General features: G+C 68.2%; 2 protein-coding genes across 2 annotated transcripts; both read left to right on the top strand.

Moving 5' to 3' along the window:
- Positions 1-8,248: 8,248 nt before the first annotated feature.
- NHSL2 (NHS like 2) lies at positions 8,249-19,831 on the top strand (the record flags this gene model as incomplete). The annotated part of the gene is made up of 11 exons (XM_082488433.1): positions 8,249-8,297; positions 9,467-9,578; positions 9,735-9,918; positions 10,809-10,896; positions 12,380-12,532; positions 13,333-13,469; positions 13,601-13,805; positions 14,768-14,899; positions 16,234-18,441; positions 18,546-18,678; positions 19,134-19,831. The coding sequence occupies 11 exons, from the start codon at positions 8,249-8,251 to the stop codon at positions 19,444-19,446; spliced, it is 3,714 nt and encodes a 1,237-aa protein (XP_082344559.1). The 3' UTR covers positions 19,447-19,831.
- A 3,163-nt stretch (positions 19,832-22,994) lies between these two features.
- Positions 22,995-24,812, top strand: PIN4 (peptidylprolyl cis/trans isomerase, NIMA-interacting 4). Its single transcript, XM_082488401.1, has 4 exons — positions 22,995-23,112; positions 23,274-23,338; positions 23,546-23,665; positions 24,640-24,812. The coding sequence occupies exons 1-4, from the start codon at positions 23,073-23,075 to the stop codon at positions 24,796-24,798; spliced, it is 384 nt and encodes a 127-aa protein (XP_082344527.1). The 5' UTR covers positions 22,995-23,072; the 3' UTR covers positions 24,799-24,812.
- Positions 24,813-25,590: the final 778 nt, after the last annotated feature.

Consider the following 25,590-nt stretch of genomic DNA (forward strand, 5'->3'; position numbering starts at 1 on the left):
TGGAGGGAACCCAAGTGCAGCTCAGCCTCGCGCAGATGTGGCACTGCCTGGGATGCTCAGTGCCAGGGATGGGGCCCCTGCAGGTGCTGGCAGCCAGAGACACCCCCCCCCCCCCATTTTTCCTAGCAGAGACCCCATCTCCCGCAGGCCTGGCTCTTGCAGCGTCCCATGGCTCTCACACAGGCTTTCCCCATGGGGCAATAGCCCCAAGAGCTCACCCCACACCCTCCTGTCTCCCACTGCACCACTGCATGGCTTAAGCCGCTCTCGGAGCTGCCGTGCCCCCTGCCCGCTTGCCTCCATCCAGCCCCTGCTCAGCCTCCCACCCCACAGGGCCGGCCTCGGCTCCCCCACCCAGCCCCAGCCCCATCAGCCCGGGGGGGGGGCTGCATGGCCCTGGTGCCCCCCACTCATCTCCAGCTCCATCAGCCTGGGGGTCTGGTCAGCACCCAGACCCCCAGCCCCATGACCCCGGGGGGGCTGCGCAGCCCTGGTGCCCCCCACTCATCCCCAGTCCCATCAGTCCGAGGGGGCCTGTGTGGCCCTGCTGCCCCCCCCCCCCATCCCTAGCCCCATCAGCCCGGGTGGGGCTGCGTGGCCCTGGTGCCCCCCACCCATTGCCAGATCCATCAGCCTGGGGGTCTGCCCAGCGCCCAGACCCCAAACCCCATGACCCCGGGGGGGCTGCGCAGCCCTGGTGCCCCCCACTCATCCCCAGTCCCATCAGTCCGAGGGGGCCTGTGTGGCCCTGCTGCCCCCCCCCCATCCCTAGCCCCATCAGCCCGGGTGGGGCTGTGTGGCCCTGGTGCCCCCCACCCATTGCCAGATCCATCAGCCTGGGGGTCTGCCCAGCACCCAGACCCCAAACCCCATGACCCCGGGGGGGCTGCGCAGCCCTGGTGCCCCCCACTCATCCCCAGTTCCATCAGCCCGGGGGGGCTGCCTGGCCCTGGTGCCCCCCACCCATCCCCAGTTCCATCAGTTCGAGGGGGGCTGCGCGTCCCTGGTGCCCCCCACCCACCCCCAGCTCCATCAGCCTGGGGGGTCTGCCCAGCGCCCAGACCCCAAACCCCATGACCCCGGGGGGGGGGGGCTGCGCATCCCTGGTGCCCCCCACCCATCCCCAGCCCCATGACCCCGGGGGGGGCTGCGCGGCCCCGGTGCCCCCCGCCTCCCCGTTCCCCAGCCCCACCACCGCCCACCCCCGCCGCCCCCCAGCCTGCCGCCCCCGCCGGGCCCCGCCGCCCCCGTCCGTCCCCCGCAGCAGCCGCCATTGGGCGCCCGCTCGGCGGCCCCGGCGCGGCGGCGGGCGGGCTCCGAGGGGGCGGTCGGGCCGGGGCCGATGCGGCGGAGGGGGGAGCGGGAGCGGCGCGGCGCGGCGCGGTGCGGGGCGATGCGATGCGGCCCGGCGGGGCTCGGCCCGGCCCGGCCCGGCGGCTCCTCCCCGCTCGGCGCGGCGGGGCGGCGCGGCGCGGCGGGCCCGGCGGCGGGGGAGGTATGGAGCCGGCGGGGAGCGGCCCGGGGGCGGCGGCGGCGCTCTGACCAGCGGGGCCGGGCGAGCGGCGGCGGAGGATGGGCAACGCGCAGCGGAAGGCGCCGCGCAGCCAGCGGCGGGGCAGGATGCGCTCAGCAACAGGTACCGGGGGACGGGACGGGGCGGGAGCGGACCCGCGGCCCCCGCCGCCCCCCGCCGCCCCCCGCCGCCCCCCGGGCTGCCGTGGAGCCGGCTGCGGGGGAGGGGGGGGGGTCGGCCTCTGCCGCGGGTCCGTCCGTGCCCGTCCCCCCCCTCCCCGGGCTGCCCGGTCCCTTCGGGTCGCTTGGAGGACACCGGGAGAGGTCACCTCCAGCTGAGGCTTGGCCTCGCTGGCGGGGACGGTGAGGGGTGGGGGTCGCAGTGGGGCGCACCGTGGTCCTCCGGCGTGTGGAGCAGGTGCTGACCCGCACCCCAAGCTGCAGGGAGCCAGCCCCAACCATGGGGAGCCAGCCCTGAGCTATAGGGAGCCAGCTCCAGTGATGGGGAGCCCTCCCCAGGCAGTGGGAAGCCAGCTCGGAGCTGCAGGTAGCCAGCCCTGAGGGGCAGGTAGCCAGCCCTGAGACGCAGGTAGCCAGCCCAGGCAGTGGGGAGGCCTTGCGCTTTGCTGGCCCTCGAGCTGGGTTCTGCCCGGGCAGGGAGCCCGTGTCTGCGCAGCCCCCAACACCCCCAGCCCCCTTCTCCCACCCATCGCGAAGGCGGTGGGTGTCTCTGAGGGACCTCATACCACAAATTATCTAAGGAAGGCAGAAAGCCCTGTAAACTGAGGCGGGGGGGGGGGGGGGAGGAAAGGAATTCGGGGGGAGCAGGGAGCGGACAGCTGAGCGCAAGTGCCCTCTAAAAAGCTGGGTCGAACCAGCAGGACCTGTCCGGTCGCTCCCCACCAGGCTGGCCCAGGCAGTTCAGCAACCCTTTCCAGACACCCCGGGCTGCGGCTCCCTCCCCGACCCAGCCCAGCCCCTGGAAATGCCAGGGGACCCGTCGGGACGGGGTCTGCCGCCGCTCCTGGCTCAGGGGCCCCTCTCAGGTCTGGTTCCCCACGTGCCCCACAGCGCTGCGTGCCGGGCTCAGCTCCGGCGCCCACTGCCCTTTGCCTGGCCGCTGGCACGCGAGCGGGGCCATGGCAGCGCGGGCAGCAGCCGGGATCTGCCGGCCCTGGGAGAGACCTCAGGAAAATCGCTTAGAAGCTGCAAGAAAATGGGGAGTGATTGTCACAGCCCAAGTGACTGTCACAGCTTAATAATTAGCGGGCAGAGGGGGTGGAAGTACAGCTTGTCTCTGTCTAATTTTGCAGCCGCTGTTGTAGTGATGGTTGCAAAGGACTGAAACGGGGCAAAAGAGCTTCAGGTTGCACGGGGGATCGTGAGGGATGCCGATCCGGTGGGTCCTGAGGGATGAAGGATGCTGTGTGGGTCGGTACCCAGCACGTGGCCCTCGGCGCCCATCTCGCGGGGCAGGGGCGGTGGGCAGCGACGGGGCTGCTGGGCTCCGAGGGGCCGCGGGGTGCTGCTCCGCTCCCCGCCTGCCTCTCCCGCCCTTCCAACTGGCCAGCGCAGCTCGGAGTGGTACAGGAGCTAATCGCACTTCTGCATCATCAAAGGGATTCTTGGGAGCTGCGAATCGCCCTCCCAGCGCTGCGGGAAGGGCCCGGGGGGGGTTGCGGTGCGGACGCTGGTTCATCTCTGTCCTCGAGCGCAGGGCGCGTCTCCCTGCCAGGCTGGAGGTCTCCCTGCCAGGCTGGAGGTCTCCAGCACATCTTCCTCCCGGTGCCTGGCCTGCCCCAGGGAGACGGCGGAGCCGTGCCTGGCTGCTGGGAGTGGGGAGGAATGGCGTTGGGCACTGGGCAGCTCGAAACTCATCTCAGGCGTGAAGCTGGGGCGAGTACTCGGATGCTGCCGGGCCCTTTAGGCATGGGGCTGCTGGGACCTCGATGGCTGGGGCGTTCCTCAGGAGCTACACGCAGGCTTCCTTGCGGAGAGGCGGCGTCGGGTCCAGGCTGGAGCTTATCTGCCGAGGGGAGGGAGCTGGAACTTGATAAGAAGCAGCCCTGCGGTGGGTCTGGGTCGCCGGCAGGGTGGGACGCCCGCTGGCTGGGAGAGGAGGGCAGGGACCTGCCGTACCAGGAGGTACCTTGGCTCATCTCAGGCAGGGTCGTTCTTCCGCCCCGTGCATGGCGCAGCACACAGAGGGGTCTTTACGCTGTCATCCCTGATCATTGAAACCCAGCCGTCCGGCGTCTTTGATGCTCCCCCTAACGCTGGTGGGGGCTCACGTCCCCCTGCTCCCCTTCCTCAGGCGTCAGAAGAGCCGAGCAGGCTGCTCCGGAGCCCAGAGTGCCTGTGAGCGTGGCGGTGCTTGGAGGGGCTTGCTGGAGAAGGCAGCGTGCTCATAGGCTGGAACTGATGTGATGAGTTTGCAGGTCTCTGTGCCCGGTGGTCCGATGGAGCTGGGAGACAGCTCTCCAGTTACTGCGTCTGTCCTCGGCTGCCACTATAACCGTGGGACGGGGTCCCAGAAGAAGCACTGGCCACTGGGGCAGGTCTCCTCGCCCCCCCATCTGTCGGAGCCACGTGCAAGGGGGGAAAAGGAACTCTGCTGGTATCTGTCGTCCTTTACCCATCCCATCAGTTGGGTCTGCGGCGGCGCTGGGTGCCTGGCACGGCGGTGCGTGGTACCAGCCCCTGGCAGGGCACGTGCTCCCTGCGCTGCCCCAGTGGCCCCAAAGCCGCTTCCCGAAGTAAGCCAGGGCTCGGGGCTGCATTCCCGGCTCCCGGGGGGCCTCCGTGCTCCGGGAAAAGCGGGCTCGGCTTTGCAAACCCTTGGGGTGCCGGGAAAGTGGTCCCCGAGGAGCCTTTGCTCGCGGCTTTTGGGAGGAGCCACAGCGAGAGGAAGCTCTGGGGGCTCTTGCAGCTTCCCGGGCAGTCAGGTGCGTTCAGAAAGGCCCCCCCACTTCTGTTACCTAACGGGCGTTGGGAGGCTGCGGGGAAAGGGCAGCTCGGCCCAGCCGGGAGGCAGCGGCGGGCTCCGGGTGCTGATTCCCGGGTGAGGATGCCGACGGCTGCTCCAGCGCGGACATGCAGTCACAGCCGTGCTCTGCCGGGGGGACGAGCCAGCGTGCGCTGCTCTCCCCCCGGGTCACCCGCAGCTTTCCGACGGTGCCGGTTGCTGCTCCAGCCACGGCTGGGTGCCGGTTTGGCTCCGTGGCTCTGCTCAGCTCGGGGGAGCGCAGCCTGCCATGGCCCCCAGGGGCCCCCGTCCCCTCCCCGGGCGCTGCAGCAGGGATGTACGGAGAGCGGGACGAGCCCCTCCGCCCCGACCCACCGCCTTTGCAGGACCCCCGGGCGAACGGCCGGCGGGGAGGGTGGGCAGAGGATGGGCTGCGCAAAGCCACGGCCCCTCCGCCATCCCTCCCCGGGGCCGGTGGCGGGGAAGGAAGAGGGGCCGGGGCCGGGACAATGGGCCGTGGCGCTGACTCAAACAGCCAGTTCCTGGTCGCTTCCTCTCCCCCCGCGCTGGAGCCGGCGGCGGGCAGGGGCGGCGGTGGAAGCTCACTTCTCTCGGCCTGTTTTTGAAGCGAGGGGTCCCGGGCGAGCACCCTCCTGCCTGCGCCCGCAGCCATGGCCAAGGCAGAGTGGCTCCTGGCGCCCTGGCACCGGGCAGGTAAGGCAGGCAGCGCGGGCAGGGACAGGCGGCACAGGCAGGGGCAGGCGGCGCAGGCAGGGGTGGGCAGCGCGGGCAGCCTCCTCCAAGAGGAGCGGGCAGCAAGGGCGGTGGAGTTTGCAGGAGCCCTCGCTCTGCAGGCCCAGAGCCCGGGTTGGCGTGAGCCGTCGGGCACGGGGATGCGGAGGCTCTCGTCTCCGGAGGCCGTGCGATAGCCATGGCGTCGGTGCTGCCCGGCAGTGCGGGGCTTGTCCCGCCTTTCCCAGCCTGGCCTCCACCGTGGTGTGTCCTCTGCCCTTTTAAATCCTTGCTGCCCCTCCCCAGCTCCCAGTTCTCCGACAAAGCAAGAGAAGCACAGAGACCCCCCGCCCGCGCATCCCACCGACCACTCCTGAGCCCCGCTGGGACCGATCCTGCCCGGCCCCGTGATGCTGCGCCCTCCCGGCAGCTCTCGCTTGCTGGTGGCGGTAGGAGTAGGGTCCGCAGGAGCGTGGGTCAGCCCGTGTCGCAGTCAGCCGGGGCTCTCCTGCTGCTCCCGCTGCTCTCGCTGCCTTCCCCGTTGCTCCTGCTGTGGCTGATTTCACATCTCGGGCCCCTTTGTCCCGGGGCCTGGCCACCTTCCCCTCTCAGGCGACTTCCTCGCATTGTCCCGGCTCCGCGGAGTGTAAAACCAGCCGGGCACAGGGGAAACAGCGCTTTCCTGGAAGCACCCCTGCCCAGCGAGGGGCTGCAGCCGCTGCGGCACAGGCAGCCCACGCACCTGGGAGAGCCGCGAGCACTGCCCCGGCCATCCACGCACCGCCGAACCGTCCCGGCCAGGCGGGGGAGGTCAGCGGGGGAAAGCTAGCAGGCCACGGGCCTCGGCCGCCCTGTGCCTGGGGTTGCCCTTGGCCGCAGCGCGTGGTGATGCTGTGCCGGGGTGCCGAGGACTGGCTGGGGCTGGGGCTGGCAGGTTGCCGTGCCGGGTTTCCTGAGCCTCTCAAGAAAGGCTCGCGCCTGGATTTTTGGCTGGGAAGCACATGAGAGCGAGGGCTGCGATAGGAGGGGGAAGGCGGGCTGCTGCGGCGGGGCTCCGAGGGGGCTGACCCTGCCACCCGGGGCTGATGGCTTTGCCGCAGGGACCTTTGCCGGGGTGGCAAAGGCAGGGTGATGAGAGCACCCGTGGCCCAGCCCAGAGCAGCCCCCACCAGTCCTGGGGCTGCTGCTCCGTCCTCGGGAGCGGTGGCTCTCGGCCCCTCGGCAGGGAGCGGCGTGAGTTCATCTTGGCCGGCTGCGGTACTGGGCCAAGCCCCGCTGCGAGCGCGGCCGCGGGCGCTTCCCGTGCCCGCAGCACGGGCGGATGGCGCGACGGGGCTCCTCCTGTGCCGGCCTCACCGGCCAAGTCCTCCCTGCAGCACACGCGCTTCCCCTGCTTGCCAAAACTCCCTGACAGGGTCCCAGCTCGCGTTGCCGGAGCTAAATGTACCCGGCACGGCTTTTCACCAGTGGCCCCCACTTGCCGCCTGGCCTCCACCCCTGCCGGGCTCAAGGGCAGTCACCGAGCCAGCGGTGCCACAGCTCGCGGGGGACTTTGACTGGTGTCAGCTGTTCGCCTGCCACCCTGCTGCCACCACGGCAGGACACCCCACCACAGGAGGCTCCCCCAGCCTGTCTGTATGGGGCCACAGCTGGCACTGTGCGTGGGGAGCACACACGCGTCCCCTCCACTCCTGCCCTACACAAGGCATTCGGCGAAGGTCACGGACTACCTGGCATCTGGCTTTTATCCGTTTTACCGGATCTCATCACAGGGCCAGGCAGGCAGAGTGCCCTAGCACACTGTTAACTCTGAGCCCTACTGATGGACAGTGACGTTATTGGCTGCTTTGCTGCTGGTGGTTTTGATAGGAACGTGTCACACAATCCAGCCTTCCCCCCACGGGCTGGGTGACTGTCACAGCTGCCAAATCCAGCACCCCTGCCAGCAACTGCGGTGCTGGTATCTCCTCTCAGTACAAAAATCAGTTGATTACGTGATTCTTCAATGCCCCGCGGGCTTGCTGGGCGCCTGCGCAGGAGTGCGCTGATGTGCCGTGCAGGGCAGCATTGGGGTCCTGGCATGAGCACCCCCCTAAAAAGCTTCCAGCCCCTCTGGTCTCAACCACCAGCAGGTAAAACATCGATAAGGATGTCCCCACCTCTCTGCAGGCTTGGAGATGTGCCCACAAGGCACGTAACAGAGGTTCGATGTCCCGGGGAGGGTCTGGATTTGGACAGGGCACAGTACGTCGGCCGTCCCAACAAGGGCTCATGTTGGGCAAGGTGGGCAGGTCTGCCCGGTGAGCAACGCTCCCTCCTGGCCTTGGCTTGGTGGATGTTTAGCGGGGTGTCGCTTTAGGATGTCGTTCGGACCTGGGCGGGCATCCAGCCCCGGAGCTGCCGCACGTGCGGATGCCGCTCCGCGTCCCGGCGGGGCAGCTGGAACCGCGGGTCTGAGTTCAGCGGGGGGTGAGCTTGGGACAGGAGGTGCTTTCTGCGGCCTCTGCCAGCTCCCGCTGTTTGCTCTTTTCTCTTCCTCTCCGCTCGTCGCAGAGCAGCGTGTGCTTTGGCTCCGTACCACAGGGAATGTCATCAAGCCGCACGCGCCGGGACCGAGCAGTCGCGGTGCCGGCGGCAGGCCGGGGCGCTTGCTCGAAGCCGGCAGCATATGTTGCCGGCACTGCGGCGCATTGGCTCCTGCCGGCGGGGTTTGGGTTGTTGTCGGGATCAGTCTCAGCCTCCAAGTTCGCGGTCCTCATCCTCCTGTGTGCTAGGACCGGTGGCGGCGGCGGCGGCTGGCTTGCCGCTGTGCCGATACCCGTTGCCATGGCTGCTCTGCTAATGGTGCATCGCCTGCTGCTGCCGTTACATCACTCCTGTGGTACCTCTGCATCGGCAGCGAGGGGCCGAGCGGCACCGTCTGCATTGCCGGCGCTGCCTGCGAGCTTGGAGCGAGCTTGAGAAGGAAAAGTTTGGCGGCGAGTTCGAGCAAGAGGCACCGTCTCACGGGAGCTTCGGCCTCAACTGAAACGAGTCGTGATGGCTCTGTCGAATATCTCCCTGTGGATTCGGGACGCCTGGGCAGTAGGTAAACAGGGATGCTGGCGTGGAGTGGGGGTGACTCGGGGAGATGCTCGCGGAGGGCACGTATTCTGTGCTCTGTGGCTGGGGGTCCTGCGAGGACGCTCTTCTCCCAGGAGAGAGTGAAGCTCGGCTCCCCTTGGAGCGAACTCTCCTTGGCTTCAGCCCCGGTCCTCAGCCACCCACAGTGGCCACGGCGTCCCAGGCCTGACCACTCGCTCGCGCTCACTAAGGCTCTGCAAGCTGTTACGGAGGGAGCAGCACCCGCTGCGGCTGACGGTGCTGGCTCGCACCCCTGCCCGGGGGCGGCCCTGCGGGGACCGTCCCAGCGGGACGCTGCCATGGCCCTCCCCGCCAGCGCCGCGAGGGGCAGAGCACGCTGCTGGCAGCCTGCAGCTCTGAGAGGGGACAGAAACCCCTGGGGACACGCGGGGAGCAGCCTCCGGCCACCTGTGCTTAACACCTCTGCCCACGCCTGCGCCTGTCCGCGGGCAGAGCCGGGGCTGCTGCCCGCTCCCCTCCGCAAGCCCCGGGGCAGGGAGGGGGGACTGTCACCAGCTGCGTGCGGGGTGAGCCGCCCCGCCGGCCGTGCCTCAGTTTCCCCCAGCAGCGAGGCTGGCCAGGCTCAGGTGCAGAGTGCTGGGAGTGCGTGGGATGGAGCCGTCCCCCCTGGCAATGCTCTCCCAGAACATCCTTCGCCTCCCACAGGCATTTGCCACAGGGTAGGGGCCCCCTCAGAGGCATTTTGTATTTTGAGCCTGTCACCGATAAGCTTGGCAGGAGGGTCACCGCCAAGGGCAGCAGGCTCTGCTCCGGCTGCACCATTCCCGTCAGCCGCTCTGTCCTCCGGCCGGGCGCTCCGACTCGGCTGGGGCGCGCCGAGCCCCACGGCTGCGGGTGGCAGCCACGGCTTGCACGGACATCCCAAACCTGCTCTTGCACTGAGCCTGCACCAGGCTGCTTCCGAAAACAGCCCGGCCCTGGGGAGCGCTGGCAGCAGCGCCGCTTCATCAGCCCCCGCCGCGGCCGGGCTGCCGACTCCTCGCAGCGCAGCGCAGCGCCGAGCCGCCGCGTGATGCTGAGCCCTGCGCGGCTGTGCCCAAAAGCCCCCTCGGAGCGACCGCTCCCGAGGAGCAAAAGGCAAAATGTCAGCGGTACGGTCGCTCCTGCACCCAGGGTGGTGCGGCACGCCGCAGCCCCTCGGGGCGGGGGTCCGGGCTGCCCGAGGGGTGCTCAGCCCCACCGCCCGCTCCCACCCCTTCTCCTCAGCTGCTGCTGAGGTGGAGAGGTGAAACCGTCCCCGCCAGCGCCTCGGTGGTGCCCGGCTCGCTTACGTTCCCACGTGAGCGTGTGTCCGCAAAGGGTGGAAAGCCCCAGAGGGCAGGGCGCCCCCCCGACCGCCCCACCGTGGCTGGCCATGCTGCCCCCTCTGCCCTGCCTGCAGCTCGCCGGGGCAGGGCAGGGTGCCGGGCCCCCCCTCGCCCGCTGCCTGGGCACGCTTCCGCTTCGCCCATGGGCGGCCCCGGGTTTCGGTGCTGCGGTTTGCCCACGTGGTCGGAGCCCGCGGGGTGGGTGCCCCGGGGGTGGGTGCCTGGGGGTGCCCCGGCAGCGGGGCCGAGGCGGCGGAGGTAAGCTGCGCTGCGGCGGGGAGGGCGGCGGGGGGCTCGGGGAGGTTGGGGGTGGGGGGTGGGGGCGGGATGTGCTTTGGGGGTGTCCCCGAGTGTCAGGGGGACGCTGCGTAGCTGCTGCAGAGGGTGGTGGGGTGGGCGCCAGGGGACGCGTGGGCAGGAGGTGAGGAGCATCGGCACTCGCCGAGGCCGAAGGCCGGGTCTGTGTGAGCCGGGCGGAGGGGGGCAGCGAGCCGGGGTGCGGGGCCGGTTCCTGGGGCGCGCTCACAAGTGGAGGGGGTGGCAGCGGATCCCCCACCTCGCCAAAGAGAGCGGAGGGGCTGGAGGGGTCTGCAGAGGTGAACGTGTGGTCCCTGCCCCCCGCCGTGCCCCCAGCTCCCCGCAGCCCTGTAGGTCGGGTTTTTGGGGAGATGCTCCAGCTGTGCCCCGTGCCCAGCCACGCTCCCAGCTCCCATCCTGGGGACGACCGGGCACACGGGGCGAGCCAGAGGCCAGGGCACGGGGCTCCTTCTGCCAGGAGCCCCAGCCCCTCTGGGCATGGCCACCCGGCAGGCACCAAACTGGGAGGCGAGAGGAGGAAAAGCCCCATCTGCATGTGGGAAAAAGGGGAAACTTCATCCCCGGCTGTGTGGCACTGCCCTCCGGGCTGGGGCTCTGCTGCCCGGCGAAGCCTCAGTGTGGTTTACACACGCTCACACACACACACACACACGCCCCGACACCTCTTGGTTGATATGGAAACGAGTCAAATTATTTAAAGGAGAAAAGAAAAAAAAAAAAAGAAAGAAAAAAAGCCTGGTGTTAAGGCGCGTCGTTATGGTAACACAAATTAGAAAAGTAACTAGGCTAGGGACGTGGCACCTTGCTTTCGGGTGCTGGGCGTTGTGCAGGCTCTGCCGCTCCATCAGCTGGAGCTGGGGGAAGGGTGGGCAGGGTGGCACCCGCGGGCAGCAGGGGTGATGCTCGGGGTGAGCCAGGGTACGGCTGCCCGAACACCGCAGGGAGAGGGGGACGTGGCTTGTGCAGGGGGTGCCGGGGAGCCCGGCCCCATTTCTGGGCCGTTACGCTTCACCCAGGCGAGCAGGGTTGCTGTCGCTGCCTCGGCCGGGGTCCGGCATGAAGCAGGGTGCCCCGGCCAGAGGTGGCTGCGTTTCGGCAGCTGGGGCGGTGGCGTCCTCGCTGGGGACGGGGCACCCCGCGCACTGCGGTGGCAGAGGGGAAGTGTTTGTCACGCTGGTAATGGGAGCGCCGCGACCCATGGGGATGGGGACGGGCAGGCAGGCAGAGCCCGCCTGCACCCCCAGCGCCGTGGGAAAGCCCTCAGCCCCCGGCACCGCGCGCTTGCTGCTCTTCCCTCAAAAACGTGCGTCAGACTCGGGCTGTGCATCGCCCAGCGGTGCCGGCTGCTGAGCGAGAGCATCCCGGCTACCAGACAGGGCGAAAGGACATCAGACCCTGGTCCCTGGGGGTGACACCCAATCCAGTGGGTGACATGGGGCACAGGACGTTGCGCAGCGCCCAGTGCCGATAGCAGCCGTCCCTCTGCCCACGCCAGGGGAAGCTGGAGAAGGGTTAGCCCTAAATCCCCAGGGATGGGGCCCTGGTCATCCACGAGGCCCTGTTTAAAGCTCACAAACCCGCTCTCTGCCTTCAGCGCCCGGGTCGGGGCTCGGATGCGCGCGGCAGGCAGCGTGCCGGCAGCGGCACTCCCTTGGCACCGGCGCAAAACCACACTGGGTAGGAAACCCACATCCGCCGGGGACCAGCGCTGCTCCGGAGCGGAGGTGCCGGAGCTGCAGGGGTTCCCATGGCGAAGCCTGTTTGCCGCTCAGCTCCCAGCACGGCCAGCTCCCTGGTGAGCCCAAATCCTTCTCCCAGAGACCTTTCCACCCGTATGGGTGTTTCAGAGGGTCTGGGCAAGTGTCTGGTGTGTCCCCGCAGAGGTTTCCTTCCCAGGAGACCTTTGCAGGGCGTCCACCGCCGGGGCAGGGCGTATTAACCTCGCCGAGCAGGATGAAACCAGTGTGATGAAAGATGCCGTGTCCCTTTCGCTCCTCCTTTTCGGTTGCAACTTCTGCTCTTCTGTAGGCAGGAGGTTGCTTCACCGGAGCGCGCTGCGTTTCCTGCGCCCGGGAGCAGCCGGGCAGTCACCCGGGGCAGCAGGGCTCGCTTCCTTCCCCAATTTCACCCTGCTGCCTGCCTGGCTTGTCCCGGCAGCCCGCGGGGACAGTGTCCAGCAGCAGCAGTGGCGGTGATGGGGTCTGGCCCCAGCTGGCAGCAGCCTGCGTGGGGGGCTTTGCCGGGGTGGGACACAGCCACATCCCAATCCCGGCGTTCCTGGAGAGACCTGGGATGGGATGAGCGCGCTGTGCCGGCGCGGTGTCGGCCGGCAGCCCGTGGCAGCGCTCGCAGGGCAGCCGCCCGCCCGCCTCCCTCTCACTCTGCTCCTTCCCGCTCGCAGCCACCTCTAACCTGGACCTCGAGAGCAAGAAAGCCGCCCACACCAAGCTGTCATGGCAGCAGCCGGTGAACGTCTTCCTGGCGGCCGGGCGCCCGCCGGGCATGGAGCAGCTGCACCAGGAGGCCCAGCTCAACCTCCAGAGCTTGCTGCAAGGTAGCGGCGCAAGAAGGGCCGGTGGCGGGCTGGGTGAGGGCGGCAGACCTCAGACCTCGCCAAGCTGCAGAAGTCGGGTCCCCGGGGGGTGCCAGCCTCCAGCAGCCCCTCTCTGGTCTCCGCTCCCAAATCGCTGCTGCAAGTGGCAAAGCAGCCGGGGCCGAGAGCGGCTGCCGCGGTGCCCGCCAGCCCCACCGCGGCACGGTTCTGCCCACGGGGGCCTTGGGGCCCCGGCCGCCGCGCTGTCTGACCGGATCAGTGTGGCCGTTGATTTTGTTTCCTTCCAATTTCTTAACCAAGCCGTCACGCGGCCTCGGCCGGGATGCTCTGCAGGCATCGATTAGATCAGCAGCCCGGCCTTCCCCCGGCTTGTAATCTCATTAAGTCAGCCAGAGCAGCCCTGGTTTCCACCAGGCCATAACGACCGGCATTAATTAGCTCAACAATTACAGGATGGGGAGACACTGAGTTCCCTCCTGGCTGTCCCTGGCAGGGCTCTGCCTCCCCGTGGGACCCACCGCGGCCCCAGGCAGCCCCTGGGAGGAGCGGGGTGGGCTGTCGGGGTCCCAGCGCTGCCTCACACCCCCCCAGCCCTGGTGTTCCTCCTTGGGGTCTCCCTTCCCCACCTCCAGAGCTGCCCGTGTTGAGCAGGAGCAGCAAGCCAGCCTGGGGACAGCCAGCCTGGGGACAGCCAGCCTGGGGACAGCCGCACATGCCTTCATGTCCCTCCCGCCCCGGGAGCGAAGCTTTCACCCCCGGCCTGGGCTGGAGCGGGGTCCCAGGCGCCGTTTCTCTTGCAGAGGAGTATGAGGAGCAGTACGCCGAGAGCAGGGTCACCGGGCAGACCTTCCGCGCCGCCGGTCACCTGCCCCCCGACACCCCCCCCGAGCCCTCGCCCCGACCCCCGCCTGCCAAGCGCCTGGAGTTCGTGCTTATGGTGAGTGCCGCGGCGGCGGGGCAGGGCGGCACAGCCCCAGCATGGCCCGGAGGAGAGGCAGCAGGGCTGGGGGGGGTCATTTGTGTCCCACCCTTGTCCCTTTGGTGAGTCACCTGCCTTTCCCCCCGCAGCCCCCGAGCCGGCGAGCAACCGAAGAGGAGACCGCCGGCACGACCGCGCTCAGCACTCGGCCGCCCGACGCCTCCCTGAGCCTCCCCACCAGCCCGGACAAGCAGCCAGCCTGGACCAGGGCCTTCCCCCTGCCCACCGTGGAGGAGAAGCAGTGGCACCAGTCCTGCTCCATCCAAACCAACATCGTCCCCATCAATGTCTCGGGTAGGGCAGCGCCCCCGCGACGCGGCGGGGGGAGAGGTGCGAGGGGCAGCCCCAGCGCCGAGCCGGCACCGGGGCGCGGATGCGGGGCGCAGGCAAGGATGTGCCCCAGCGCCTGGCTGCGGCGGGGCGCGGGGCGGTGGGAAGGGGGGCTAGACCTGCAAGCCTGCGTCCCCGCGGGCCAGGCGGGCGCCGGGGGGCAGAGCAGGGGACAGCAGGGCCACGCTGGCGTCCGTCATTCCCAGCCATCCATCCTGCCATCCACAACTTTGTGTGTCCGATCCACCGGCCACGCCGCCATTCGCTCTCGTTGCCACTGTGCTGCCCAGCCAGCCGGTTCTGTTGTCACCTTGGCTCTCACCACATTCCATACGGTCAGCCTGTCTCGCCTGTCTGTCCGTCCGTCCGTCCATCCTCACAGGGCTGTAGGCACGAGGGCTGTGCTCTGCCCCCGAGTCGGAGCCTGGAGCCGGTGGCTGGGCAAGGTGCGCCTTCTGAGGGCCAAAGAGGTCTTTCCGCCCTTTCCCTCCGCGATGGAGAGCCGTGCCGGGAGCACACCGGTCCCTCTCCCCACCCTGCTGTTCCTCACGTCCATGGCCCCGGTGTGGCTCAGCACCGCTGGCCCCATTAAGGACGAAGCCCCGCGGTGCAGTGTCTGGCCTTACCAGCGCAGAGCAGAGCCTGTCGTGCCGCGCGGGGCTGGTCTCCGCAGCTTTCCGTGCCTCCCACCTCCATCTGCAGCATCTCCGTCTTCCCGCCGGCCACGGCGCCCGCCGTGCCTCCATCTCCCCCGCGGCTCACCCCGCATGGCTCACCGCCCTCCTGCCATCCCGCACGCCTGCCTGCCGTCGCCATCCCAGGCCGGGGGACACCCAGGGGACACGCGGTGATGGAGGGGGACCGAGCCCCCGCCCCGGCAGCCCCTCCCGGCACCGCCACGTACAGCCTGTTTGTTTTGGCTACAGGGCAGCACTTTGCTAGGCACGCGAGTGCTCGTCACTCCCTGTTTAACACAGAGACCGCGATGAACCCCAAGTCCACCCTGCGGCGTAGACGGACCATTATCGGATTCCCTAACCTGTCCCTGCGAGACCAAGGTGACGGCAAGAACCGCGCAGCCACTTCCATGCCCCGGCGGCGCCTGTGCAGGGCTGGCACCCACCGGAGCTGCCGTGACAGTGGGCAGAGCCACCCTGGGGGCTGGCAGCCAGCCCGGGCACAGACGGGCTCCCCGGGGACGACCCGGACTTGGGGACATAAAGGCCACCGCACTGGCTCTGCTCCCTCCTGGGGCTCTGGGGTGCCGGGCACGCTGGTGATGCTGGGCTGGCCCTGGGGCTGGCGTGGCATTGGAGACAGCCCCTTCACCCCAAGTTGGGGTCCTGGACACTTACAGGGCGAGATGGCCACCGAAATGTCTCCTAGTGACAGGAGTCACCCAGCCTCGGCCCCTGCAGTTCCTGCCCCGTGCCCGCCGTCCCCGGCCGTGGGCAGACCTCGTGCGCAGGGTGCCGGGGCTGCGGGATACGCACCCTGCCTGGGGCTTTGCTGGGGCTGGCGAGCCAGCCCACGCCAACGTGCCGAGGGCACTCACGTGGCTGAGGGTGCCTGCAGCACTCCCGGCACGGCCAGGGACCGGCGTTGGACCCCATGGGGACAGCAGCCATCCCCGCTCGGGGGCCTTGTCATGCCATCCCCTGGGGAAGGTGTAGAGGAACCAGAGCCGGGCTCTTCCCGGGGGCAGGTAGGGACAGGAGGAGGAGGAGCTGTGGCACCAGCTGCACCAGGGGGAGTTGTCACTGCATAGGAGGAAGGTTTTTCCCTGCGACAGTGGTGAAACCTCCAAAAGGTTGTCACGGCTCCTCCCTTGGAGGTGGTCAGACCTCAACCCGCAGTCCTGGTCTGCTGGGTGTGCTCTGAGCGAGGTCCCCACTCCTTCCCCATCCAGGTTCTTCTGAGATGAGGTGGCACTGTGAGCCCTCACATCCCTCCCCGACCCAGGTGGCAATGCCTTGCTCTGCTCTTCCTGGTCCCCATCTGTGTCCCCACTACGGGGCAGCATTGGGCCAGCACTTTGGTCACCGTGGGGCCAATGTCCCCATAGATAGAGACTCCTGCCATGGCTGCTAAGTTGTTCATGGCATGTCCCGGCCAGCAGATGGAGGGTTAACACAGGCCAGGGACTGTCCCCAGTTGGGTTATGGCCATGCCAGTACATGGGGTAGAAGAGCATCTGGTAAGAAGGTGTTGACCCGTTCCCTCCAGTCCACCCGGACATGTTTCGTGTCTGGGCAGAGATGCAGCCCCAGAGATTGGCCACGGGGTGGGACCAGTCCTGGCCCCATGGCACGTGGGGCAGGACCATGCCACCGACCTGCTGGCAGAGAGGGAAGCGTGACCATGCTCACCCGGGCTGTGTCTCTCCTCGCAGGCGGCGCCAACGGCCCCACGTTCAACACACACGCGCCCATCGCCGAGTCCCTCTCCTGCAGCTTCGTCCCCGAGGCCACGAGCGGGGTGAAGGTGCCCCAGGAGATCAGCCCCCGCCAGCCCCTCTCTGCCCCGCTGAGGAAGACCTTCAGCGACCTCGGTGCCCGCTGCTGTCCTCCACCCGCCGCCATGGACGGCACGGCCACCCCCTGCGCTGGCGCCTGCAGTGGGCCGCAGGGCACCCCCTTCCCCCCGCCCTGGAGCGCCCTGGGCTATGCGAGCCCCCCCAGCCCCACCGCCGGCCAGGGCGAGGGGGCCATCTGCACCTCACCAGGCGGCTCCATCCCATCGCCCAGCCCCGGCTCACCCGCTGCCGCCGCCTCCTTCTTCATCGCCACCGAGGAGCACGTGGGCAGCAACGGGCCCAGCTCCTTCTCCGGTGCGGTGCCCGAGTCCCCCACCACCTCCGGGGGTGGCCAGAGCTGCACGAGCCGAGAAGCCAAGGTGAGCCTCTTGCCGGGAAGCCGAGATGAGCCGGAGCCGGTGGTGGAACCATCGCGGCTGGGGGTGGAGCGGGCAGGCTGCCGGTTCCGCGAGCGGTCGCTGTCAGTGCCCACCGACTCGGGCTCCCTCTGCTCTGTGGACATTGCATACGCCGAGACCCGGCGCGGCAGCGCCAACTACGCCCTGGGCTACCCCAGTGCCAGCTCCGAGGGCAGCACCAGCACCGACAACGTCTCCCTGGGGTTGGAGCAGGAGGGCCAGCGGCGGCGGCGCTCCAAGAGCATCTCCCTCAAGAAGGCAAAGAAGAAGCCCTCGCCGCCCACGCGCAGCGTCTCTCTGATCAAAGAGGGGCAGGATGACGCCGTGGGGCCCGGCTCGGCGCTGCCCAAGGATCACCGACCCAAGAGCCTGTGCATCCCACCGGAGCCGCAGGGACACCGGCTGGTGCATGCTGACCCCCGTGGGAGTGTGGGGAGGGAGCCCGATGGCACGGCCGCCCCCCACCAGTGGCATCTCACGGACTGGAAGACCGGGGATGCCTACCGGTCCCTCTCCAGCTCGAGCACGGCCACAGGGACCACGGCCATCGAGTGCGCCAAGGCACGGGGCAGCTCCGAGTCCCTCACGTCCCCCTCCATCTCCAGGGCCACGACGCCCTCCCAGCTCTCCGCCGAGGCGGACCTCAAGACCTCCTCCCCAGGCAGGCCCACAGGGCTGATGTCCCCATCCAGCGGGTACTCCAGCCAGTCGGAGACCCCGACCCCCACCGTCCCCACCTCCGCCATCCTCGGGCACTCGCCGCACCAGGTGCGGGTGAGGCCGCTGGTCCCCGAGAGGAAGTCCTCGCTGCCCCCCACGTCCCCCATGGAGAGGAGCCCCAAGTCCAGGCTGTCCTTCGACCTGCCGCTCACGCCACCCGCCCACCTCGACCTCTCGGGGCTGAAAATCTCCCTCAAGGGGAAGACGAAGGTCAGCCGACACCACTCCGACTCCACCTTTGGCACCAAGCTGGCCCAGAAGACCAGTCCCATCACGCCCATCATGCCGGTGGTCACGCAGTCCGACCTGCGCTCCGTCCGCCTCCGCTCCATCAGCCGCTCGGAGCCGGAGGACAACGCCGACGGCCCGGAGCACGCCGAGGAGCCGGCGCGCGGCCCCTGCCTGGGGCCGGAGAGGAAGGTGAAGCCGCCGGTGGCAGAGAAGCCGCCGCTGGCCAAGCGGCCCCCCAGCATCCTGCCCAAGCCCCCAGCTCTGCGGGAGGAGGGTCCCCTGTCCCCCACGTCCCCGCCGGGTGCTGCCACCAAGGAGAAGGGGCTGCCACAGGACGGCTTCGTGGTGCTGCGGAAAGGGGAGCTGAGGAGGGGTCCGGGGGAGTCCCCCTCACCCCTGGCCCCGGCGGGGCCCCGGCGGCTCTCGCAGGGCAGCATGGAGGACGAGCCGCGGCCGGAGCGGAGCGGTGCCGGCGAGGGGGAGCGGAGGAAGTCCAAGGTGCCGCCGCCAGTGCCCAAAAAACCCAGCGTGCTCTACCTGCCGCTCGCCCCGGCCCCGGCGCAGCTGGGAACCAGCCTGGGGGACCCCGCGCCCACCCCCAGCCCCATCATCACACTGGACGTCGACCCTGCCTGCTGCAACCCCAACGCTGAGGACCCGCCGTCCCCGGAGGCCCTGGGCACAGGACAAGCCGGCGACCCTGCCTCGGAGCAAGGTGAGGGTCTCCCCACTCCTATGGGGGGTTTCGCCCCAAGCTCAGGGGTCCCCCCCGTGCCCGTGCAGTGTGGTTCACAGCTGCCTTCTCCTCCCCGCCCGCAGGCAGCTCAGCAGAGGCCGGCACGGAGGAGAAGAGCTTCGCCAGCGACAAGACGGCCGACTCCATCGCGGAGGAGGACGACGATGTGTTCGTGACGTCCCGCACCACAGAGGATCTCTTCACCGTGATCCACAGGTAGGGCTGGTGTGTGGCACTGGGTGGGCAGAGCCCCCCGCACCTCCTGCATCCTACCGCCGTCACAGTGTCGGAGTGTCCCCCCCGCCACAACACCTTCAATTTTCAACACCGGGGCCGATGCTCACATTTGGGGATGACCCGGCTGTTGCTGCCTCAAGCGCTTCCGAATTTAGCACCCCGAGTCTGTGGCCAGGCTGGGTCACCAGCTTGCAAGGGGGGGTGGTCCGCTGCTCCATCAGCCTCGGGGCAGGTTGGACCGAGCTGCCAGGAGAGCGTTTGCCGGCAGCTAGGTGCATCGCCTGCCGTGCACGGGTTGTCTTCTTGCCCTGGCAGAGCAGGCACAGCCACTGCTGGGCAGGCAGCCTGCTCCTTGCTGTAGGACCTTGCCCCATCCAGAGGGGCAGCAGCTCCCGCCCGGGGCTGCTCCCACCGCATGTCTCTTTGGTGCCTAGGTCGAAGAGGAAGGTCTTGGGGCGGAAGGAGCCTGGTGACACCTTTAGCAGCCGGCCCAACTCCCACTCGCCCGTAAAGACGTCGGGCTCCCCGACCAGCGAGTCCCCGGCAGCAGCGGGCAGCACCGGGAAGTCTTCCAGCAGGAATGAAGACTTTAAAGCCCTGCTCCAGAAGAAGAGCAGCAAAACCAGCCCCGGTACCCGGCCATCTGCCGCTGAACTGCTCAAGACCACAAACCCGCTGGCTCGGAGGGTCATCACGGAGTTTGCCCCCGAGCTAGACGGTGCAAACAGCCCCAAAAGCCAGCCCTAACCTTGCGTGGTCCCTTCTGGCCGTGAAGGGCTGGAGATGGCTGCAGAGGGAGGATTGCTGCAGAAGGGGTGTCCTGGCTGCCCGGGTGAGCCCACGAGTCCCACCAGGGGTTTTCTTCTGCTTTTGTTTCTTCCTTGGAGAGCCGCCGGCTGAGAGGCAGCGTTGGGAGCCCGAGCCCCTGTGTCTCTGGCCCTTTCCAGGGGGGAAGAGGTGGCACCGCGGCTGGGACCGTCCCCGGCTGAGCTGGCTCCCGGGACCGAAGGCACCTGCTGGGGAAGCAGAGCAGGACTGCAGCCCCCGGCGTCGCTCAGCGCCCGCACCGAAACTAGCTTGAAACTGTTTGATCACTCCGGCATGTGGTACTTTAAATGGCTTTTCTAATGCACAGTGGTGATGATGTTTTATTCTCATTCATTTGGCACTGTACCTTGAGTTTCCCAGGCAAAGATCCCAGGTTTGAGTTCGGCTGGATACACGGAGACGTACTTTGGGAAGACGTAAGGGGGCCAGCTGGAACTGAGGTTGCTTTTGAAGAGCCACAAGCGGTTCCCCCTCGTCATCCTGAGCATCTTCCCCCACTGCGCGGGGAACAGGCACCCCGGCACCCGCAGCCAGCGCGACGACCTCAAGCCGAAACCCAGCCCCTCAAAAGCCCCCAAAATGCTGCATTTCAGAGCTCCTCGGCTCTTGGTCCAAAAGCAAACCCCAGGGTCGCCCCCGCCGCCAGCCCCGGGGAGCCTCACCACGCCGGCCGCACCACAGGCGGAGGTCTGCCGGCCTCCCCACTCCCCAGCAGCCTCCCGGCATGAGTGGGTCCTGCACCGGGCTGTCGACTTGGGGTGACGTGGGGTGCAGGCAGCCCTGCCGCTGCGGGAAAGATGGGCTGCGGCAGGCCAGCGCTGCCCGGGAGAGCCCTTCCCCAACTCTGCCTCTTGCATCGCACCAAATTACCCTGCGACAGCGTCTCCTGCACACATCTGCCGCCTCAGCTGCTGGAGGGCCTGGGTTGCCAGCGAGCTGTTGGCCAAACCCAGGCAGATGTCACCTGAGCCACCTCCCAGGTGACCCCTGGGGTCCCTCGAGGGTTACCCACCGCTCTGCCCATGCCCGCTGTCTGCAGGGGAGCTGTGCGAGGCCGAGCAGGATGCGTGCCGGCGCCATTGCCAAAGCAGGGGCTACACCCCACCGCTGTCCAGAGAGTGCTGTTGGCTGTGCCACCATCCCCCTGGCACGCGCGGGTCCCCGAGCCAGCCAGGCTGTGCTCCCCTGAGTGTCCCGTGGGCCGGGACCGAGCTGAGCTGCAGAGCCCGCACGGTGTGTGCCTGCGAGGCTGCCCGTGTGGGTGCTGCGAGGAGGTGGCACGTGCCGCAGTGCTGCAGGGGGGATGCGGTGCTGGCGCGGCCGCGTTGCCCAGCCCTGCCAAAGCCTGGGTTTGGCACGTCCCCAGCGGGGGTGCCAGCCCTTGCCCAGGGCACAACGGAAGGTGCAGGGTGGGATCCGTCCCCCTCCTCCCCAGCGGCTTCCTGGCTTGGCTCCAGCACGGGAGCCCCAGCTCGCAGTGACAGCGGCCACGGTGAGGGGCAGCGGGGCAGGGACAGAGCTCGGGAGGAGGGCAGGAGGGAGATGCCAGCCCCAGCTCTGAGCACAAGCGCAGCTGCGCGCCCCTGGCAAGAGCGAAAGGGCCAGACTGCGGCTGGCAAAGAAACAGGGTGTTTAGGAAAATTTCCAGTTTATTTCTTGATATATTTCTGCAAGCGCCAGCGTGCCCAGCCCTCCTGTGCGTGGGGGAGAGCGATGCGGCTGGATGCGGGTGGCAGCGGGGAAAGGAAGGCACCACAGCAGCGCTACAGCTTCCCCCCCCCAAGGGGCCAGGGCTGGTCTGGGGGGTCTCTGTCCCCCTCCAGGAGCTCTGCACAGAGCCTGGGCCCCCGGGGAGCACAGCCCGCTGCGAACACCTCCCCATCCACACACCCATGTGCTGGATTTGACCCTAAATGAGGCTCCACTCTCCTTGTGGTTGGTTCCCCCTCCCCTCCCTCCCGTTACTTGCACATTGCTCCCTCCCTTCCCTCTCCCGGGGTTGCAGATTTAAGCCTGTAATTAAGATCCAGGCTGAGAAACTCAGGAAAAAAAAAAAAAAAAAGGAAAAAAAAAAAGAAAAAAAAGCTCTTATCAAATTTCCATGCTCCATCCCCATCCCATGGCACCCAGCTCTCCCGCTGCTCCCGGGCTGGTGGCAGCAGGGTGCTGGCGTGGCGGGGATGGGGCCCTGGGGACGGAAGAGGGAAGCTCTGGGGACGGGTACATTTTGCACATGACTGCTCAGGAAACCGGTGGTGGCGGCAGCAGAGGCGGTGGGAGCGTTAGTGGCTGGGGGGGGGGACAGCAGCCAGCACAGCGGGCTGGGGACAAGCACGGGGTGGGGACACCCCAGCAAAACCCCAGCACTGCTGGCAGCGAAAGCGGCCATCCACTACCAGATAAGGAATGTTTGGGAGGCCCGGGGTGAATCCTGGCTGCTGAGTCGGTGGTCGGGCCATGGGACGGAGATCCTCGTTTCCCCGGCTGGAGGAACGGGCTCTTCCCAATGGAAAGGGCCGGCTCAGGGCCGAGAGCTCGTCCCTGGCTGCTTGCTTCCTCCTCCCTCCGGCTGTGGGTGCAGAACTGTTTCTGCAGCTGCTTCGCTGTAGGAAAAGCAGCTCACGGTCCCTGGGGAGCGCCCGGCCAGCGCCGGCAGCGGTGTCCCCTGGTCCCCGCCATAGTGCGGACTTTCTGAATGTTGTACTTTTTAATCTGGCCAGCTTGGTAAACTGCTCCCTGCTGACGGCTGCCTGTGCATGATGGTTCTTGCGGCTTTCGAGGCAGGGCCCGGAGCCCCGGGGAAGGGTGCTGGGGGGAGGTGGGGGGGCACAGGCACCCCCTGACACCCCTCGGGTGGCTCGATGGGACACTGGCAAGTGCAGGGGCTGCGCAGCCCCCTCCGCCGGGGCCTCAGACAGCATCTGCCACCCACTCGCGTGTCCCCTCAATGGCTCTGGGTGAGCGCAGGGACACTGCAGGGTGTGGGGGACAGGCCAAGGTGGGTGCTGGGGGTGGTGTGGGGGGCTGGGGACAGTCTTGGGGTCCTGGGAACAGATTTGGGGTCCCGGGGACAGGTGGGATGGGTGCCAGGGACAGCCCCTGGGGTGGTGGGGACAGCCTAAAGCGGTGGGTGGGTGCTGGGGATGGTCACTGAGGGGCCCTGGGGACAGGCAGGGTGGGTGCCAAGAGCAGGCCCGAGGGTTGGGGACAGCTGTGGCTGCCGGGGACAGCCCGGGGCTCTGGGGACACGCGGGGGCGGGTGTCGGGGCCGCCCTGGGTGCCGGGGACAGGCCGGGGCGGGCTCCCGGCCCAGGCGGTGGCGGTGGCCGCGCACAGGCCGCGGGAGCCCCTCCGGGCCCAACCGGGGCCGGGCCGGGCCGGGCCGGGCGGGGTCCTGCGGCGGGAGGGGGGGGGGGGGGGGCGGGGGCGGGTTTGGGGCGGCCGCGGCGCGCCGGGAGGAGGGGCGGCGGCGGGGACAGGGGCAGCCCCAGCCCGGCGCGCCGCGGGCAGCCCGGGGGCCTCGGCGGGGCCTGATCGGCGGCAAGATGGCTCCGAAAGGGAAAGGCGGCGGCAAGGCGGGCAAGGGTGAGCGGGGCCGGGGGCGGCGGTCCGGTCCGGTCCGGTCCGGTCCGGTCCGGCTCGCGGGGGCGGGGGCGGGGGCTGGGGCTGGGGCTGGGGCGGCCCGGTCCGGTCGGGCTCCCGGGGCCGGTGAGGGCCGGGCCGGTCTCAGGGCGCCGCGTTCACAGGCGGCGACAGCGGCGGCAGCGAGGGCAAAGCCCAGGGCCCGAAGGGAGGCGGCAACGCCGTAAAGGTGAGTCCAGGGGGCGGGCAGGGTCCCCCGGGGAGCGGCGGGGCCGGGCAGAGGGCGTCGAGGGCCGGGCAGGGTCCCCCCGGGAGCTGGACAGGTTCCCCTGGGAGGCGGCGGAGGACGGGCAGGGACCCCCGGCGGCGGCAGGGGGGTGTCCCCGCTCCTCCCCAGGCCCGCCATGGCCCCGCCGCGCTGCCCTCTCCCACCTAGGTCCGGCACATCCTGTGTGAAAAGCACGGCAAAGCCATGGAGGCCATGGAGAAGCTGAAGTCCGGACTGCGCTTCAGCGAGGTCGCCTCGCAGTACAGCGAGGACAAGGCCCGGCAAGGGGTAGGTGTCCCTCAAGGGAGGGGAGCGGGGCCAGGCGGGGGACAGTGGCCTTCAGGGGGACCTGGTCCGCTGGTGGCCATCTCTGCGTGCCTGATGGACGCTGCTGCTGGGAATGCCTTCGAAAAGCCCATCTCAATAGCTTTGGGTACAGCACCTGCAGTGTTCCCAGTGGGGTGGGCAGACTCTGGTCCGGGGCAGCCTTAACCACTAAGCAAAGGCACAAGCGTGTGCCGGCACTTCAGCTGTAAATACTTATTTGCAGCAGAGCCTCGGCTCTGCTCAGGGTGCTGGGTGGGTGCCAGGGACAGCCCTGGGTGTCAGGGACAGCTCCAGGGGGGTACTGGGGGCAGGCAGTGGAAGGTCCTGGGGACAGGCAGGGTGAGTGCCAGGAACAGCCCTGGGTGTCGGGGACAGCCCGGGGTGGGTGCTGCACGCAGCTGTGGATGCCAGAGACAGCCGGGAGTGGGTGTTGGGGCGTCCCTGGGTGCTGGGGACAGTCCGAGGTGGGTGCTGGGGACAGCCCTAGGTGACAGGGACAGCCCAGGGTGAGTGCTGGGGACAGCTGTGGGTGCTGAGCGCAGCCCGGGGTGCTGGGTGGGTGCAGGGCACATCCTGGGCAGGTTCCTGGAACAGCCCGTGGCAGTGGCTGGGCCCAGGCCTTGGGAACCCTTTGGGCACAGCCGGGGCCAGGCACAGGGTCAGCTCTCAGCACAGAAGCCCCACGGGGCAGCAAGGCACCTCTCGGGGGGGGGGCAGGGCACAGCCCCGGCCTACCGCAGCGTTAGCCAGCCAGTGCTCGCTGAGGGGCAGCCCCATGTGAGCTCTGCCCCACGCTGTCCTCCCTCACAGTGGCGCACGTTGCCACGGCAGATGCTGCCCTGTCGGGACAGATTTCCTCTCCCACCCTCCCTGCCAGTGAAGCCACTGTTTTAGTGAGATTCGTAAAGCTTAACCCTGATGGTTCCTTCTTCTAGGGAGACCTGGGCTGGATGACCAGAGGCTCCATGGTGGGACCTTTCCAGGAAGCAGCGTTTGCCTTGCCTGTGAGCAGCATGGACAAGCCGGTGTATACAGACCCTCCTGTCAAAACAAAGTTTGGGTACCACATTATCATGGTGGAAGGCAGAAAATAAAAGATGAATGACCATTACTTTGTTGACTGCTTGAATCACGGGAGCTTCCCAGATACGTTGGAGCAAGTCAGTCATAACCAGCGGCGTGCTTGGAGGCAGCCGGCCGTCCCTGCCATTGTGGCAGGATGCACAGATTACAGCTGGCAGAGAACAGGGCCCTGCCTAGAGAGGTAAAGCGTTCCCTAGAAAAGGTGAAATAAGAGCTTTTTGCAGTTGCTGAAATCTGCTTTGCCTGGCAGGCCAGCTTCTTGCTTTTCATGTTGTGGGGACAATGATCTGTCCACCTGAATAAGGTGCTCAGGCTTTTATCTGCAAATGTAAATGATGCAGAAAGGGAAAGAGGGGTTCCCCAGGACCTCAATCTTGGTCCCCATCCTTGCCAGTGAGGATACAGAGAGGTCCTACACTACAGTTTCTGCTCCGGAGCTCAGTCTTGGAATGGGAGGACAGTCCCTTTGGCAGAGGGGAGGTGACGCTACAGCTAGAGCTGATGGTCACTGCCCCGGCTGGGCGGCTTGTTCTTGAGGTTTCCCAGCAGAGGTGAGGGTTGGGCCTGGGCTAAGCAGTGGCGGGGAAGGGGAGCTGGGGGAAGGAGCCCTGAATAGGAAGTTACCCATCCCTAAAGCTACACCTTACCCACTCGAAATTGTGTAACAGGCTTGAATGAGAGAAAAGCCACTAAACGCTTGCTTGTTGCTTCCTGCATTGCCCGGCTGCTGGGTGTGCAGTATGTGTCTCACGCCCAGCAGGCTGTGCCTCGTCCTTCTGGTAAAGCCACCTGAAGGACAGCAC

The sequence above is a fragment of the Vanellus vanellus genome (assembly GCF_965231255.1).
Source record: "Vanellus vanellus genome assembly, chromosome: 10".
Lineage (NCBI taxonomy): Eukaryota > Metazoa > Chordata > Aves > Charadriiformes > Charadriidae > Vanellus > Vanellus vanellus.

What these genes read in the sequence shown, in the direction of transcription:
- PIN4 (XM_082488401.1), top strand. Translation starts at nt 23,073, where the DNA reads ATGGCTCCGAAAGGGAAAGGCGGCGGCAAGGCGGGCAAGG. An exon ending in GAGGCGGCAACGCCGTAAAG is followed by an intron (nt 23,339 to 23,545) that starts GTGAGTCCAGGG and finishes TCTCCCACCTAG; the next exon opens with GTCCGGCACATCCTGTGTGA. An exon ending in AGGACAAGGCCCGGCAAGGG is followed by an intron (nt 23,666 to 24,639) that starts GTAGGTGTCCCT and finishes TCCTTCTTCTAG; the next exon opens with GGAGACCTGGGCTGGATGAC.